This window comes from Podarcis liolepis, assembly GCF_965112155.1.
Source record: "Podarcis liolepis genome assembly, chromosome: 9".
Classification (NCBI taxonomy): Eukaryota; Metazoa; Chordata; class Lepidosauria; order Squamata; family Lacertidae; genus Podarcis; species Podarcis liolepis.
The window spans coordinates 26,289,064-26,307,538 of NC_139564.1; the positions used below are offsets into that span (position 1 = coordinate 26,289,064).

The 18,475-nt window shown below is 40.6% G+C and overlaps 1 protein-coding gene across 15 annotated transcripts in view; it reads right to left on the reverse strand.

The window, feature by feature from the left end:
- The window catches only part of CAMK2D (calcium/calmodulin dependent protein kinase II delta), a 142,561-nt gene that overhangs the window by 35,216 nt on the left and 88,870 nt on the right, over positions 1-18,475 (reverse strand). For 8 of the 15 annotated variants that reach the window (XM_083459250.1, XM_083459254.1, XM_083459244.1 and 5 more), the window contains 8 exons: positions 16,711-16,813; positions 15,418-15,501; positions 14,117-14,211; positions 12,258-12,380; positions 10,027-10,110; positions 8,805-8,847; positions 1,729-1,766; positions 280-312 (listed from right to left, as the gene is read on the reverse strand). In XM_083459250.1, coding sequence (XP_083315376.1) covers positions 280-312; positions 1,729-1,766; positions 8,805-8,847; positions 10,027-10,110; positions 12,258-12,380; positions 14,117-14,211; positions 15,418-15,501; positions 16,711-16,813 — 603 coding nt within the window. The remainder of the gene's footprint in view (positions 1-279; positions 313-1,728; positions 1,767-8,804; positions 8,848-10,026; positions 10,111-12,257; positions 12,381-14,116; positions 14,212-15,417; positions 15,502-16,710; positions 16,814-18,475) is intronic. The other 7 variants (XM_083459245.1, XM_083459252.1, XM_083459246.1 and 4 more) reach the window with 1 other exon arrangement.

Genomic DNA, 18,475 nt, shown 5'->3' on the forward strand with positions numbered 1-18,475 from the left:
CCACTGGCCACGCTGGCAAGAGCTGATGGGAACTGAGGTGCAGCAACACCTGGAAGGACACAGGTTTCTCACCCTCGTCTGTGACCTTGGCTCTGGAAGAACTGATAGCAATTAATTCAGTATGTCATGTTATACTGAACTGATGCAGAAGTTACAAGCCTGTATTTTAAAAGTCTTGCAGCTTCCTTTTGCTACGTCAACAGCTCTAAATGCAAGAATTTCATCTCTTAAGTGTGAACGTTTCACAGGAGGAAAAATCTGGCAGATAAAGATCCTCACCATCATCTGAACACTCGAACTTGACTTCCTTTTCTGATTTGACCAGTCAGAGGGAAAGGAAAAGAAGAAAATGTGACTGGTTGGATTTGAGGTATCAATGCATGGAGAACAGTATATTGTTTGTTTGTTCTAAGAACAGCCTAATATACAGGTATTGAGGATGGGAGTGGGATCTCCTGCATGAGAAAAATTGTGAAAACAAATACTTTGATAAGGTGCACACTCTCCACCCGCCACTTCATAGGACTGCAAACACAAACGCAAAACAGAGTCCTGAACACACAGCAAAGAAGACCCCCATAAGCGTAGTGGTACTAGCAAAGTGTTGGCGACAATTATACTTAGCATTACTGTTTAAACAGACCAATTTTGACAGAGATAGTTACAGACATACAAGACCTTAGTACTGAATGAAACAAGCTGTCTGAATTAGACCACATTTTAGGTAAGTTACCCTATTGAAATTACCCAGTTAGGAACACTGGAAAGGACCAGGTTGACTTTGGATAATGTCCTTTTGTAAAGTGCCCAAATTATTGAAGGCAGTGGAGACGAACACCCTGTATTCCCCTCAGTGATTCAAGCAATATATTGAAATAGGTCCAGGTAACCTTGGAATTTGTGCTTGATTCATGGAAGCAATAGGTTGCCAATGGCTGGTTTTGAAAAAGATAGGTTGGACCTAAGTGATTAGGGTGCCTTTAAGTGAATTATGAAAGGGTATACATGTAATGAGTCCAAGAGAAATATACAGTGAATTAGATATTTAAAGGTAAGTAACAAACTTCAAGAAAATGTTGCAAGGATAAAAGCTGAGGTCAAATACATATTTCAATGAAAACTTGCAAAATAGAAGAAATGGAAGTTACATTTTCTAATATTAGCTGGATTGCTTTATCTTGTGTTTACAAGTCCTCCTGGGAAGAAGAAATATTCCCTCCCCGCCCCCCGCCCCTCCAGCTCTTCCTTGGCTATTTTGCAAAGTATTTACCCAGAATCTTTAATTTACAGAGCTTCTCTCCTATTATGGAATTCTGAGGTCACCCAAGTTTAGAAACTCTACATCACACAGGAAAACTGCAAGATTGTTCTGCTTCTTACGGACATCTTTTATTCGGTGTAAACTTACGCACTGACTTCCGCCAAAGCACACCAACTACTGCTGGCAGAACCCAGCTCAAGGGCTGCCAACCCTGAGGTATAACCTTCTGACAAATGGAATGCCAAGGACACTTGGAGGCTGCCTTCCCAAATGGCTGCTCCATGATCAGCTGCAAAGCAGTGACTTAAGTTTATTCAAGCATATATATTTTCTTTTTCTTAAAAAGCAAACCCTAAAGGAAGAGGACCAGTTATTTCGGTGCCAAAGTAAAGAGAATTTGGAAAGTCACATGGTAATGAAAAGTAAATGAGACGTATCATTAGATGACCTCAGTATTTGTAGCCTACCTTCACTCCATCAGGTTTCTTCAGTAAACTCTTGGCTGCTATAAATTGAAAGGAAATAAACAATGTCAGCCAATGTAATTTGAAATCAATGAAACAAAACAAATGAACAAACTGGGTGTATTTTCTTTTCTTCTACCCTTTGCATTTATCATCACATTTAAAACATCTTACCATACCATTTTTATATTCTGCCTTGCAGTTGTCTTTGTTTTAAATATTTGCTTGTTATCTATATTAAGTAGTGATGTATGGAAGTGAGAGCTGGACCAAAAAGAAGCCGAAGAATTGATGCTTTTGAATTATGGTGCTGGAGGAGACTCTTCTTGAGAGTCCCGTGGACTGCAAGAAGATCAAACCTATCCATTCTGAAGGAAACCAGCCCTGAGTGCTCACTGGAAGGACAGATTGTGAAGCTGAGGCTCCAATACTTTGGCCACCTCATGAGAAGAGAAGACTCCCTGGAAAAGACCATGAAGTTGGGAAAGATTGAGGGCACAAGGAGAAGGGGACGACAGAGGACGAGATGGTTGGACAGTGTTCTCGAAGCTACCAACATGAGTCTGACCAAACTGCAGGAGGCAGTGGAAGACAGGAGTGCCTGGCGTGCTCTGGTCCATGGGGTCATAAAGAGTCGGACACGACTAAACGACTAAACAACAACAACATATTAAGTATAAAAAGGTAAAGGACCCCTGACAGTTAAGTCCAGTCGCAAACGACTCTGGGGTTGCTGCGCTCATCTCACTTTACTGGCCGAGGGAGCCGATGTTTGTCCACAGACAGTTTTTCCAGGTCATGTGGCCAGCATGACTAAGCTGCTTCTGTCGAAACCAGAGCAGCACATGGAAATGCCATTTACCTTCCCGCCAGAGCGGTACCTATTTATCTACCTGCACTTTGACGTGCTTTCAAACTGTTAAGTATAGATGCCTATAATACCAGTAAAATTTTTATTGCTGAGTGTAGAGCATTAAAACCTCCACACGGAGGTAATATTGGCTATTAGATCTCTAGATTATTTCTGTGCGTTCATGCAGACCTGGAACAGGTAACAACCTCTCTGGAAGACAAAACCGTTATATCCCAAGAATTTTTTTTTGGCATAGAGGTGAAGGAGAAATAACAGTCTGTCACTGCCATTCAGCAGTTTAAAACACATGCACTGAAACATCTACCTGTGAAAGGTATCTGGAAGACCAGGAGATTATCATGTTACAGGTGCAGTGAGTCTTAAAGCCTAGGTGCTGCAAACAAGTGGACCATTTACTACTATTTTGAGATGCTTTGTTACAAAAAAAGGACTGATACATTTTTAGTTCATAGAATTGTAGAGTTGGAAGGGACCACGAGGGTAATTTAATCCAACTCCCTGCAATGCAGGAATCTTTTGCCCAATGTGGGGTTTGAACCCACGACCATGAAATTAAGTTTCTCATGCTCTACCAACTGAACTATTTGTCTCATAACACCTAGGTCCAACCAATCTTTACTAATTGCAGACTGGCTTATAAGAACCACAATGCTACGGATAAATATATTTGATAGAATACTGGGAAAAGCCCAAGAATAATGCATCCAAGTTGCAGTACTGAGCATCTGAGGAAAAACATCAGGTTCCAAGGATGGACTAATATCATGTGTCATACCTGGGGCCATTGTGTAGTTAAAAGAAAAAGGGAAAATTTGGTGCATTGATTTGTTTCCAGCAATTTGCCTGTAAAGCGTACTGTAGCTGAAATTAAAAAGACTAAACATTTTAATCCCACTGCCTTCAATGAAACCTCAGCTATTATCCGATGAAACTTTTCATTAATTTAAGCATATATATTTTTCATACATATGACAATTTCTCCTGGATGGTGCTCAGCATTTTTTTTTTAGTAAGAGAGCCAGAAGTAGGAATACTCTGCAGATACACAATATCATTTATTTCCCTCTTCTTTGGTTGTCACATCTATCTTACTGTGGCTTTGTGCACACAAGGAATTTGCCCCAATAGAAGCGGCGTGGAAAAGACTAGGGTCAGATTATCGTTAAGAATTTAAACCCAACTGCCATTAAAATTTTGCAATATTTAGACAGATATCATCACTTTCTTTTAAATTAAGGTGGTTCCGAATAATACTCATGTGTGAAAGTATGATGTTGATAATCATAAAGGAAGCAATTTTCTAAATTATAAATGCATTTGGAACTAAATCTTTCACAAGATATTTTGAGGAAATTGCACCATATTATCAATACAAATATAACCATCTTGGTACAAGTGAAAGAATTGCCCATGCAGATATCTTACTATGCTCTAAATAGAAAACAGGGAAACTGAGTATCTGTTTGGCAACTTACCAGATGGAGTCCTGTGCATGGTGATGGGGACACCACTGCATACACAAGGAAATGTCTGCTATACCTACATAGTTCTCCATCAGGAGTGGGGAACTCTTCCCAGCCTGAGGGCCACATTGCCTCCATGCAGGGCAGTTCAGCATGTGCCCCTCATTGTGTTTTGGGTGGCCCTTGGCAACATTTGATGCCCCCTCCCTGCAGTTCTTGCGCTGCCTTCCCAAAGCCTTGTAAGCAAGGTGCTGGGCTTTGGAAAGGAGGTGTGGGGGCTCTGACAGGTTCCTAGAATCCTCCAACCTTCTTTCCAAAGCCTAGTCTGTGCTTTCCCAGCTGGGGGGACAAGGTGGGAGGGCTCTAGGACCCTTATGCTTCCTTCCCAAAGAAGGACACCTTGCTTAGCTGGCTTTGGGAAGGCAGAAGAAGGGCTGGGGAGGCATCAAATTTTGGGCTCACTCTCCCCTTCGCACCAGGTGACAAGGCAGTGTGCAGCCCACAGGTTCCATGTCAAAGTACTCTTGTGGCCTACTTGGTATGAAGAGTTGGACCACTCTGCTCCAGTGGTCACATATTAGTGGTGGGTGGACCACAGGCAAATGTGGGCAGATCAATCAATGAAATTTTTACCTTTGCAGAGTAGGCTAGTTTCTACACACACTCACACACTCCTCTGTCCTCCATCCGGGGAAGAAAGAGGAATCATCAGAGTTTAAGGCCACATTCCAATCTGGCAGAAATACTCAAAGAGGGTGCGAAGAAGGGTCAGTTAGGGATGGTGCTGGCCTGGAAAAGGGCTACATAGGCTTGGAGGGTTGTAGTCAGCACCCAGACTTAAGGTTCCCCACCCCTAGTCTTCGTGAACAACCTGCAAGTTCATTTTCCAATTAATATAGCCCTCTTTTTGAAGAAGAAATAATGAACAATCGTACACACATGTTGCTTGCATCACCCATTACCTCATGTGGGAAATGGCAGAGCATAATGTGCTGCACAAGTTCTTTCCCATACATACAGAAACCCATGGTCTTTATTCATCGTATTTACAATTCCACTACAGTGATACAACATACATTTAAAGAATAAGTCCTTTATCTGAGAATGAAGCAGCAACCCAACTGTCAACCATTAGGGCTAAATATCTGCTGTAAACAATGAGGCAATATCCTTGCAATGTCACAGCCATTTGTGGCACTATGCTGCAGCAGCAATCAGTACAACTGGTGCACACATTTTTAAACATTAAAAACATTTAAGGGATAAAAGCACAAATGAAAAGAATGACAACTTTGCTAGTAACTAAGCTTAGTGAACTTGTGGCATATTGGCTTAGATGTAATGAGCACATGTTGGATTGGCTTTTGAAAGTTCTTTGGGTTATATTTCATTGTATATCAACAGAACAACTATGACAGCCATAAATTTGGAATTCACCCCTTCTGCTGTAAGCACTGCTGTAATAAGTACTATGGGGCAGTGAGTAAAATATATCCAACCAAAAGTTCATAATTAATCTCAGCTACAAAAGCCACTGGGCTGGGCTTTGAACCAATCACTGGCCTAGTTCAGATATACATTTCCCAGATAGCAAAAACACACTTTAGCAACCAGGAAGGAACATCAGGACATGCTCCACCCTTGTCTCCCACATTCCTTGGTGTGAAGATCCAAGTTAGCTTTAACCACAGTTCTCCTTTATAGCCAAAATGGGGAACTGTGGTTTAATGTCAGCTTACCTACCACCATCTTGAACCATGTGCAAACTGTGGGTAAATATCCTGATGCTGCACACATTGTTCCAGAAATAATGGGAAGATGTAGTTTTAAGCTATACGGTATTGGCATGCCAAGGAAGGGAAGGGACAAAGGACGGAAGGGGAGTTCTGGCGCTCATTCCCAGTTACTAAACTATGGTTTAGCGAACTAGGAAATAGATATCTGAATTAGGAAACTAACTCTCATTTTAACTTACCTCACAGGATTATTTCGGCCAAAAGAGATATATTTGATGCTACAGTATCAAAATATACAAAGGGGTGATTTACACTGAGCATATTGTAACCATTCATTTGAACCTGTAGAGGATAGTTACAATGAAAGACATGTTTCGCTACACACCAATTTCAATTAAGTATATTCCCTAATAACCATGGAGAACAACAAAAAAAGAAGACGTGAATTTTTGCCAATTTTTCATAGTAAAAAGGTCATGAATTTAAATAATGTCCTACTTATATATCAGCTAACCCAAAGAAACGGAATTGAGGCTGGAACTGGATGTTATTAGAGTCATATGACTGTTGTGAAAAACAGCATCTTTGTGTCTCCTCTCTCTTTCTCTTTCTCTCCCCAGTAACATCTAGTACTACAAAGTATGCCATGATTTCATACTCACTGAAAGTTCCCTTGCCCCCATAAGCAGCAGCCAATGAAATGGAGCAGAGGAGGCCGGAAACTCACAGCGTGATAACGTCACGGGACTGCTATAACACCCAGTTCCTTCCAGACACAGCGGACCAAAAAACAAGAGTGATTTGGGACAGGCAGCACATTGTTTGGGAGAATGAAGATAAAAACATTCCTTTCAGCTCCCGAGGGGGCTTACCTCACAAGAAACATACATTCCACATTACAGGAAGAACAACAAAAAAAGGAAATAAATAAATAAAACACTTTTATAGATACATCATTATGGACAATTTACTCCCCAACAAGGCATGCAATGCAACAACAAAAATCAAAATTAGATCCCCCTGGATGGCACCTTTTCTTAAATTAACCACAGTAGACAAGTGCCACTCAAGAAGAATGGAAAGAACAGAACAGGGTCAATTCAGGAATGGATGAATGGAGTAATATATTAAAATTATTCTTTGTTCTGGGGAAGGTTACAAAAAAGGAGAGAAAATTACAGTGGATATAGGATGCTGAACAACAACCATTGCAGGTGACCAGACACATCTTTAAATCTATTTTTGTTGAGAAGATACTTAGTTTGATGTTTCGACTAGAACTAAGGTTAAATGGGTGGGTGTGGCAGTTTCGTAAAAACATTCATTAGATTCCACACTACCATTTTAATCATTTCCCACAAGCAGTGGGTATGAACAGCCACAAAAAGGTAAGGTTAACACCTCTTGTTGCAAAATCAAAACTTTTGTGGCAACAACTGGACCTGAAGAATGCTCAGTTCATTTGCAATTGATTATTACATGGAAATTAACACAGTTCTTGGTAGTTTATTGTTATCCTAGCATATAACAGAGAGGCTGGGCTATGTACTTGACAAGAGCAATGCCTTTTAATTTCTCTTATCACCAGTGTAAACTCTCCCATTCACATTTAAATTTGTAAAGTACTTAACTCTGTCACAACTGCATCTTGGTTCAGTATTTGTTATATCCGTGAACAGATAGTTTGGGGGCTATTTGGAATCTGTTTGGATTTTCACTAACCTGAATAATTTGCTATTATAGCCTGGTTTTAGCCAGAAGTCTTTACTTCTTCACTTTGATGCTCAGCTGAAGGTGGTAGGTGTTAAATTTGACACCATATATCTCAAGTGTTCTGCCATAGTTTAAAATGTGATAGGCTAATCATAAATTAATGAATTATATTACAGAGACAAAGGCATTGGGCCCATAGGTGCCTACTTTCCCTATTTGGTAATCAGGCCCTGTCTGCAGTGGCAAATTCAACAAATGGTGGTAAGATGTTTTGTTGGTAATAAGATAATGGAGATTGCTCTCAAGATTCTATCTATGTTTCTATCTATGTATCATCTAGGTTTTGCATTTTATATTCTCCTCAAGTGATATAAAAGGTGAAGGGACCTCTGACCATTAGGTCCAGTTGTGACCGACTCGGGTTGCGGCGCTCATCTCGCTTTACCTCAAGTGATATACGTCTTTGCAAATTAGTATGAAAATATCATGTAGAAAAGTTATTTGAAAGGTTGAACTGGACTAGCAAGTCTTCAACTTTCACTTTCCAAACCATCTTTAAAGTTATAATTTTTGGGTTCCTCAATTGGCATTGGCTGCCAAACGGGAGGTCCTTATAAAACAAAACATGTAAATGCGGCCATAATCTGCCCTTAAAAATGAGGGGAATTCACTCCAAGGAGCATCCAAAAGCATGTCAAAAACAACAACTCTAAAAATCAAGTAGACCAGTATCAACAAAATGCAAGTTGACCTGCCGTTTGACAGAAAAGGTTTCAATAAGGACTTCCAGGTATCTCTAGCATTTCTACTTTGGCATATAGCTTTTCTGATCCCAAGAGAAGAGAACTCGTTATGGTATAAAGTCTTCATGTTTTCAAGTCATCGTTTTGAATCTGATGCCCTCCAGATGTTTTGGCTACAACTCCCATTAGCCCCATCTGGCATGGCCAACTGTCAAGGGTGTTGGAAGCTCTAGCCCAAAACTTGTGGAGGGCACCAGGTCGGGGAAGGTTGTTGTAAACAATGCCAGCGGATCTAATAACCATGCCTAACTACTATAATATGAAAGGCAGTGAGAAAGGACCAGAGATGTAGAATGGAATTAACAAAATGCCCACTTAAAAAGTTTCATCTCACTCCAATTTTACTTAGCCAATGCAAAGCAAACAGATGTGTATTAAACAAATATGGCATCCGGACACATGCAAAGATGAACGAATTTTGACATGTACCACAGGAACATATACATCTCAGCAATTAGTAATGCGGTGTCACACAGTGTACTGAACATACCTGAGAAATTTCTTGTAGCCAGCATAGTTGTCAAAATGGCACCCTAAAAAGACATTCAACATAGTAAGTCAGTATCCTCTAGAGTATATCTAAAGATATGCAAAAGGATCTCTCTATTATTTCAAACACACAGAGGCCTGCTGTTGGGTAACATTTCCTACATTTGAAAAGTTTAAATGGCCCATGTGACTATGTAACATGCTTCTTTATTTTAAAATTTATACCCAGCCTTTCCTGATGAGATAAACTCAAAAGCTTACACAAAAAAATCAAAATAATCAAAGTGACAATAAAAACAGTTCAAAATACTGGAATCAATTTCCCACGTTAAAACCAAGATGAGGATGCAATTCAGTTTTAAAAAATGGGCAGGCAGAACTGTAGCCCACGCTAAAATCTCAATGAAACAATACAGTACTGGCTGCTTGCCTGAAGCATAAATAGAGGGTGCATAAAATGTGTAAAGGATAGATTGCCTCAAGGAACACAGGCCTGTTCAAAACTATTTGCAAAGCTCTCCAATTTTTTTTTTTTATAAATAATACTGAATAATATAATTTTCTAAATGTGTAGGTCAGAAGTTAAAATCCTTTGTTAATCACTTTAGACTTTATTGAAAGAAAACCTTGCATCACCGTTAATGTGGAGTGGAGGTGTGCAAACAGGCGCTCTCTCATTCAGTCTACAACAGGACTCATGGAGCAGAGGTGCTGTCGCTAATTGAAATCTTTGCAAGGACTCTGAAGTGGGAGGAACTATGTATGAGCAAGAGGTCCTCTGTTTTCTTTAACGTTTGGAAATGATCTATGGAACATTCCTGGACAGTACAGAGGGGAGGGGAGCAAATATACTGGAAGTATTGGATCAGAATGATGGTAAGTCAAATGTTGCAAGCTGAAGTATGCATATGCAGTTAGTATGCATAAACATTCCCAGTCTGTCGTTTACTGAGAACTTGATTTGTGAGAGGGCTTTTGTTTTTGAGACGTTCCCCCCCTCCAACCCCCTCCCCCCAAGAAACTGTTTGGTGGTAGGAGAGAACTCAAGGGGGAAAGAGGTGCAATATTAGGGAAACGTTACTGTCACGTATGAGAGAGGGAGAAGCAGCCATAGAGAATACAGACACTCAGCTAATGAATACCTGCTGCTTTTAAGAGACACTAACTATATGCTTTCAGTTTCTCAACTAGCAGGATGTCTGGGGGGAAACTTGCTTCCTTACCTTAAGTTTCCTTCTTGCATTGAATTTCTTCAGGCAGTCTACAGTCTCCTGTCTGTGCATCATAGAAGCCACAGTAGAACGTTGCTGAAGAAAAAAAAAAGGGGGTGGGGAGAGAAGTGTTTTGGTACATGCAACCAGATTTGCAAATTTATTCAGTATTAACAATCTCCATGAACAATGTTTTCTGGAGCTACTTCCAGATGCCAATGACAACTCTGGAGCCCTTGATGAAAATGACAAGACTCTTCCCACAATTTGACTGGTTCTGCAACTAAATGAAACAAAAACAACCCCACAATTGCCCTGCTTTAACAACAATAATCCTTAGAGATGATCAGAGAGCAGTGCAAGGTCCTCATATCTAAACTTTAGAGTCTGAAGTGTTTAATTAAAAGTGGTTGGCTCTTCAATATAATGAACTGTATTTAAACAGGATTTAAACCAGGCATAATCAGAAATAAGTCCTATAGAATTCAATGGAAATGAGGTTAAGGATTTGTGAGGGTTTTTTTTATTGCATTGCATTGTAGTTTTGTTCAATATTACAATGCAGTATTATACTGCGGTAGTTTTTGTTTTAGTAGATTCTTACAGGATATAACAACATCGTACACTTAAGCAATAACATATCCCTCCCTAAACCCTACTGCAGAAAAGGCCCATTCTCGTGTTGTCACCCTCTGGACCTCTCATGGGGGAGGCAAACTAATAAAGGCATAAGATTATAATCTCAGGGTCCTTGTGGGTTCACCAGAAGATGGTGCTTGGGCAATACATGCAAAATAACATACTAAATTCTTATCCCAGATTACCATTTGTATAGAAAGCAGTAAGCAGCTTAATTTAACCAAAAGGTTTTATGATGTGAAGGGAGTCCCCTGTTCGTTTTTTAGCCATATGCACACTAAAGCCATACCAGTGAGTTACAAAAAAGAAAGCATTTGTGCCTTAAACCTTGTGCCAATTTTATTTTATTAGTCCATTTTTCCAACAAGTGCTATTTGCCATACTTTATTGTACCAATTTGTCAGAGCAGCACCCTCTAAGTTCTTCTAGCAACTCATTATTATCAGCCTGCCTGCTAGTAAAGGGGAACTTATTAGAGGTTTGAGATGTAAGTTCATGTTATCTGCCTCGGGGGAAAAAATGAGCAGTAACAGCTCTGGACACTGAAAGATGTTTTGTCCAGTAATTGCTTTTATTTCAACAAATACTTCCTCCCAGAACTGAGTCACTTTCCCAAATGTCCACCACATATATTGATTAGAGCCTAATGTTCCACAACCTCTCTAACATTTTGGTGAGTAGGAAGAGATAATATGGGCTAACTGTGTAAGGGTGAGATAGGTATTTGTGCTCCACTGTAGTATTTGTGGTACTGCCAAACTCCAGTTATTGAAACTGGTGTTCTGTGAGCCGAAAACACATACAGTGGTGCCTCGCAAGACGAAATTAATCCGTTCCCCGAGTCTCTTCGTCTTGCGGTTTTTTCGTCTTGCAAAGCACAGCTATTAACGGCTTAGCGGCTATTAACGGCATAGCGGCTTTAAGAAAAAGGAAACAAACTCGCAAAAACTCGCAAGACGTTTCGTCTTGCAAAGCAAGCCTATAGGGAAATTCGTCTTGCGAAGCGACTCAAAAAACGCAAAACCCTTTCGTCTAGCGAGTTTTTCGTCTTGCGAGGCATTTGTCTTGCGGGGCACCACTGTATCCCCTACACCTTATTTGAATTTACAGACTATTATTACAATATAATTCACCTTAAGTTGAAAAGGTTAATTATAATTGTGGTGCCCTGGCTATTAATATAAAAATGATTCACATTGGGCAGCAACAATTCTAATTATCAGATTTCTAAATGTATTTATTTATTATACTAATATCCAAATTACCTCCCACGGAATTCAGAGTGGTGTATTCAGTTCTTCCCCATCCCATTTTTATTACAACCACCACCCTCTGAGGTTAGTTGACTAAGAGGAATGGTGACAATCAGACCATGAACTTCATGGCTGAATGAGGGCTTGAACCCAGATCTCCCCTGGGCTAGGTAACAGTCTAATCATTACTCTGGCTCTCAAACTCTTGACTACAGCACTGAGCTGAGATTTCAGGTAATCACGAAAGGAAATCATGAAATATTTTACTGCAAGTGGAATAGAAAGGCATGGGACAAAAGTTTTGGACTTTGCCCTCTGACCAAAGAAGACAGCTAGTAGAATCCTACTTACACAGATCCAGGGGTGTTTGAGGGCCTCTGATGCATTGATACGTTTGGCAGGATTGATTGTAAGCATTTTGTTGATGAGGTCTTTGGCTTCTGGGGTCACCGTGTCCCATTCTGGTGAAGGAAACTTGGAAAAAAAACCATATCCATGTCACACATAATCAAGATTCTTTGACACAGAGAATTTGAAAGGAATTTCAATGGCTGTTATTCTATGCTTTCTGGGCCTTCAAATCCCCTGATTTCTAAGCAAGTTGAATCAAATCAAAGAAGCATAAAATGGGAGTGGACCCAGAAAATTAATTGAAACACACACACACACGTTATGCCTGTTTGTTTTATTAGAGAAAAAGAATGTAAACGACCCCAAGAGGCACAGCAAAGCCTAAAAATATCTAAATAAAAAGCAACAACGAGCAATATGAAGTGACGTGCTTGGGAGAACAGGTGAGAATAATCTCCTAAGACAGGTGGGAAGGGATACCCACTTCTGAATGGCACTAATTCTTGGTTGTTGATTACCACAAGCAGCCACATCACCAGGGAAAGCACAAACACCTGTTAAGTTTGCTGGCTGTGCTCCTGAGAGCAGGCTATTACATTATGAAAGGCAATTTGCACAAAGGAGTCCTCCGAGTCAGCAAGAAGGATAATCATGCTGAAGAATAGACATTTGTCCATTTGAAAACACATCACTATGGGCATCGCATAGGAATGAGCTTGACAGGAGGGGGGGAAACATCTCATAATTCTGAAACGTCTTTTGGCTGCCGCTTCTGCAGCTGCCAGACTCAAGGATTCTGAGCTGTGAGAAAGTATGATGGATATACTGTAGGCGGTGCTGGTATCTTGCATGGCTCATTTCACAATTCTCCGTCCCGGGCACACATATGCAAACTTGCAAGCGTACCAAGAGAGATCACAGCTGCGGGAATCTGTGACAAATCTAACTGAAGAGTGAAATGAGGAAATGTAAGCCGCACCAGAAAATGTAAGGGGAGGGGCGAGTTTGTATAGAGAGGAACATCCGTTATAGGTGTGTGTAATAGAGACAGGGACAATTTAAAAAGGCATTAAGAACTACATAGAGGGAGTTTTGTTTGTGACAGCGAACAGAAACCAGATGTTCTTGGACTCCAGCTCCCATCAGCTACAGTGGGTCATGGGCATGTGCAGTACAGAAGCACCAGGAAGACCAAATCTTCCATACCCCTTGTTTATGTCATCAGTTATTTATTATTTTGAAAATGTACACCTTGTTTTACCACAAAAAGAAATCAAATCAGCCTTTGTTCATATGAACAACATGGCAACATGGCCACCACCACTCTCAAGTTTTATTTTTAATTGAGCTTTGTTGGCTTTAGGGAGATTTGTCTGGTTGTGAAGAGGTCACTTGATTTGTGGGGTGGGCTGGGCTATTTATTCTGTTGGGTGTTTTATTTGCTTTGGGGCGGGTGTATAGGTGTTTTGTCTGGGGGTTATGAGAACTCCCAATTTTTTCTTCAGTGAAATGGGCATTCTGTGGTGCAAATCATTGTTCTTTGTATGTGTCCCTGGACTCAAAAAGGTTGGGGGGGGGATCCCTGGGATATACAATCTTGTGGTTTCTCTTGTTACATCACAGCTGCTTTTCCCATACGTTAGTTCTTTAAAGTTCCTGAACAGTTAATTGTGCAATGTTGCTCGTATATTAAAATGGTAGGCAGATTATAGGAATGAAAGAAAAAACAGCAACGCATCATAGGAATGACTGGATGCTAGAATCACAAGCTAATACTTGGCCGTTTTACATCACTGTCATCCCCACTATTATCATATTATAGTGAGCTATCATCAGAAAACAAGAAATTGAGGTATTACATCATACGCTCCAGCCTTGATCTGTTGGTAGAGTCTGTGCTGATCTTCATCCCAAAAAGGAGGGTATCCCACCAAGAGAATGTAGAGGATAACACCTGGGGGAGGTGACAATAAGGACACATGGATATAAGAAGAGCCTGCAGGAACAGGCCAATAGCCCATCTGGCCCACCATCTCACAGTGGCCAATCAGATGCTCAAGCAAAACCTACAAGCAGGACCCAAGCAGAAGAGCGCGCGCTCTCTCTCTCTCTCCTCTTGCATTTTCCAGCAAGCTGGTATTCAGAAACATACTGATTCCAAACTGGAGGCGGAGCACAGCCATTATGGCAATCTTTATCCTCCATGAATTTGTCTAATCTTGTTTCAAAGCCATTCAAGTTGGTTAGTAATCACTGGCAGCAAGTTCCATATTTGAACTAATCACTGTTTTATTTTATTTGTCCTGAATCTTCCAATGTTCAGTTTCATTGGATGCCCAGGAGTTCTAGCATTGCAAGAGGGAGAAAACGCTGTCTCTGTTCACTTTCTGCTTAACACACATAATTCTATAGACTTCTATAATGCCGTCTCTTGCACGCCTTCCCTCTAAAATAAAAATCCTCAGAAACTACAACCTTTCCTCACAGCGGAGTCGTTCCATCCTCTTGATCAACTTTGTTTGCCCTTTTCAGAACCTTTTCCAAATCTACAAGACCGTTTTTGTGGTGTGACAACAGCATTAAACTAAGTCAAAACGACTCAAATAAATATTTTCCAAGGGAACTGACACAGCTTTCTGCAATTGGATCACCCAGCTTATAAAAAGAGCAAACAAAACTTTCAAGCAGATTTGGACGGGAGCTATGCTGATGCGAAATGGGGCTCATATTTGGATCAGAGCCATTTGCTGATGGAAGGGCTGTATATATTCTTTCACTATCTCTTTACTCCACTCAAATCTCCCCTGAATAAAGGTACCTGCCCTTTCCCCCTAGAGCAGGAATGGGGTTCAAATGCCTCTTGATCCAGCCCAGGAACGAGGAAGAGGGGCCAGCTCTATTCTCCTGCCTACCAACATCCTTCAAATCTCTCCTTCTCCTCCTCCAAATTTATGCCAGCCCACGTCCACATGATTTTAATTATATTGCAATGATTTATTGTAAACTGTCTTGGAAAGTTATATACCGTAAAAAATGGGTCTATAAAAAATAGTATCTAGCAGAGGTTTTTAGGAGGAGCAAAGCAATGAAATATAAAAGCTCGCTTACAGAGGCTTTTAAAGGAAGAAAAAGAAAATCCCAGAAATAAAAAAGATCTTACCACACGCCCACATGTCTACTGGCTTTCCATAGGGATCTTTTCGTAGTACCTCTGGGGAAAGATATCCTGGCGTACCAGCAAAACCTTAAAAAAAGAAAGCATAATTCTCGTAAAACGATCCATATAACATCAGTCACTCTTTTAGAACATACTTTAGATATTTGTGAGTCTACTGCATTTTCAGCAACTCTTCCAACTTTAACTATCTGTAGGGAAAGAGATCTACTGCTCCTTGTTCTGAAATAGGCATTTGTGAATCGGTCTCATGAATTTCAGGCTTTCAAGCTCTGAAAAAGGCGAAGGAATTCAGAGAACTCAACAGGTACATGGGGAGAAAGCTTCCTGTATTCTTTATTCAGCCCCTCTAGAAAAGTGAACTTGCACCCCACCCAATTTCTGAATTATCTTTCCTCAACTGCTCTCCCTCCCCCAGCGTCCTGGAGAGGGAGCTCTATAGGGTTGCAGCAAATTGCTAAGAGAGAATCAGGTGTAAGCTGAGCTCCTTAAAGAGATTTTGCAGGATCAGGCCTGCGGTACATGACAGGTGATCCAACACACTCCAATACATCTTTGATGATCTGGTTTTCCCTCAGTGATGTTACTACCCTGGCTGACTATGTATTATCATGATATCATCATGTTCACAAAGTGACTCCCGGTTGACCTGGTATCATTATATGGAGGAGATATAGGCCCCAATAAAAGGGGAAGGGGAAAGAATGACAGTAATCAAGTCTTGGGCCCACAAAACTTCATTTTGACAATGAAGATAAGAGACCACCGCTTATTAAATTTGTACCCTGCTCTTCTTACATTGAACTGAAGGTGGTACAGATCCCATTCTACCCTCAGAACAATCCTGTGAAGTAGGTTCAGCTGTATGGGAGCTGTGGGAAAAAAGCCACTAGTAACTTCCTGGAGGATTGTGCACAAAAAGATTTAATGCTCAGCATTTCTCAAGAGGTGTGTTGGGAGGGGAGCTGTCTGAGGGAAGAATCAGCTAGAATGGTGACTAGGGATAAAGTACAGGAAGTGCCCAAAACACACCCACCTGAGGAAGTGAGAGAATGCATGCTTTGCATGCAAAAGATTCCAGGTTCAATCCCTGGCATCTCCAGGTACAGCTGCAAAGGACTTTGACTCAAAACCCCTGAGAGCTGCTGCCAATCGGTGTTGACAATACTGAACTAGACTGGCCAATGATATAAGGCAGCTTCTTAGTTTCCATGTGAATAAGATGGCACAGCAGGATAGATACAGAGAGGAAATGGGTAAGTCAGAATGTTCTCTTACCAAACCAAGCCTGTTGTTCCCCTTGCACTTCAATAGCCAGTCCAAAATCTGCCAGTTTTACCGCTGCTCCCTTTGACTTGCTAGCTAGGAGCAAGTTCTCAGGCTTAATGCAGGGAAGAGGAAAGGGAATGGGGGAAAATGAGAGATCACGTAAGTCATCATTTCTTTAAATGCCTACAAAGAAGATGCAGAGACTGTTTTTGTTATAGTCTTCAGTTTATAAAAACTGTTTTAATTGTTTTTTAAATTTTGTGCATTTACTGTCGTTTATTGCGCTGATTGCCTCGGACCACGAAGCGTTTTATAAATTTGTTAAATTGATAAATGCTCAAATATGAGTTTATTTTAATCTACACAAAACAGAAGAGTTCCAGGATAGATTCTGAAGACTCTTCCTCACAGGGCTCTTTTCATCCCTCTTTGTTAACAAGATGCCCACATTGAAAGCTCAGGGCCAAACTACATGCTACACTTAATGCACAGAGTGCACTTACATCTAATTTTTTCATTTAATTACAGGCACAGAGGATCAGATGACCAACCCTTCAGAGCTACAGGGGGTCCTAATGTTGCTCTCTCCACCTCTAGGGCAGCTTAGAGGGCTAGTAAAAAACAACCTCTCATTGCTTCAATGGGAAGTTTGTTTTTCTTTACCAGCTGCCAATAGCCATGTGGAAGGGAGATTTTAGTCCTGATCATTGCAGGAGCGAGAAGGGATAAAGCTTTTCGTCCTGCTGACTGCTTAGTCTAGTTACTTTCTCCCTGCGCCCATAATTAAATACAAATTGGAAAAATAGCTACATACAGAGATGGGAAAGAAATTTGATTCAGTTCGCATTTGAAGGCGAACCCATGTAATTCACACTTTCCAGAACTGAAAAACAGCCGTCTATTGAAATTTACACTTCTCTGAATTCTGTTATGCAGTTTTTCAATCAATGTTTACAACAAATGCATATATTAGGAGAAAGTGTGCAAAAAAGGAACAGATTTGTGAAAACAGCGTACAAAATGAATATTAGGGGAAATTCCTGGTTATTAAAAGTATACATCAGCGGAAACTACTTACAAAAGTGTGTTTATTAGGAGAAATTTGCCCTAATATGCTGGTGAATTTTCATGATGATTTCTTTTCAGCGGAAACTGAAATGGAAAGATGCACCCATCTCTAGCTATCCACTATGCATTGGCAACTTGTAGTTTGGCCCTCAGGCCCCACCAGGGCTCTTTGCCTGTCAGCCTCTAGAAAGGCTTTTGAATAAGCAGCTGGACATTAGGTCCTGCTGAGAGTTGGAAAAACTAAGCTACCTTCACTACACTGTACATCTGATTTAAAGCAGCATTTTTAAGTGAGCATATTCTCCTCTAATCCTGCATTCACCACTTCACAAGCTACTTGAATGTTATTGTAAAGAAGAAAAATTGTGCCTATTGCATATTTCAAAGTGCTCATGAGCACCTGAAAAATCAGAAACAATAATTACAAGCCCTTTATTTGTAACGGCAAATTCCACTGTTTAGTCATTCTCACTTTCTCCCCAGATTATTTTCAAAAAACTACTTTATCATTAAACTAGCAGAATCTTTCCCCCTGCTTGATAAGCGCAACCAACACATTGCGAGACAAGCGAATCAGGCCAAAATCTCCCCCCCCCTTCTCATTTAAATTAGTTTGACCAAACACGGTCACCCTTTTTTAAAAAAGCATCCCAAGATGTTCATCCTCATTTGGGCATAAAAAACATCAAATGGTGGGCACTATTTC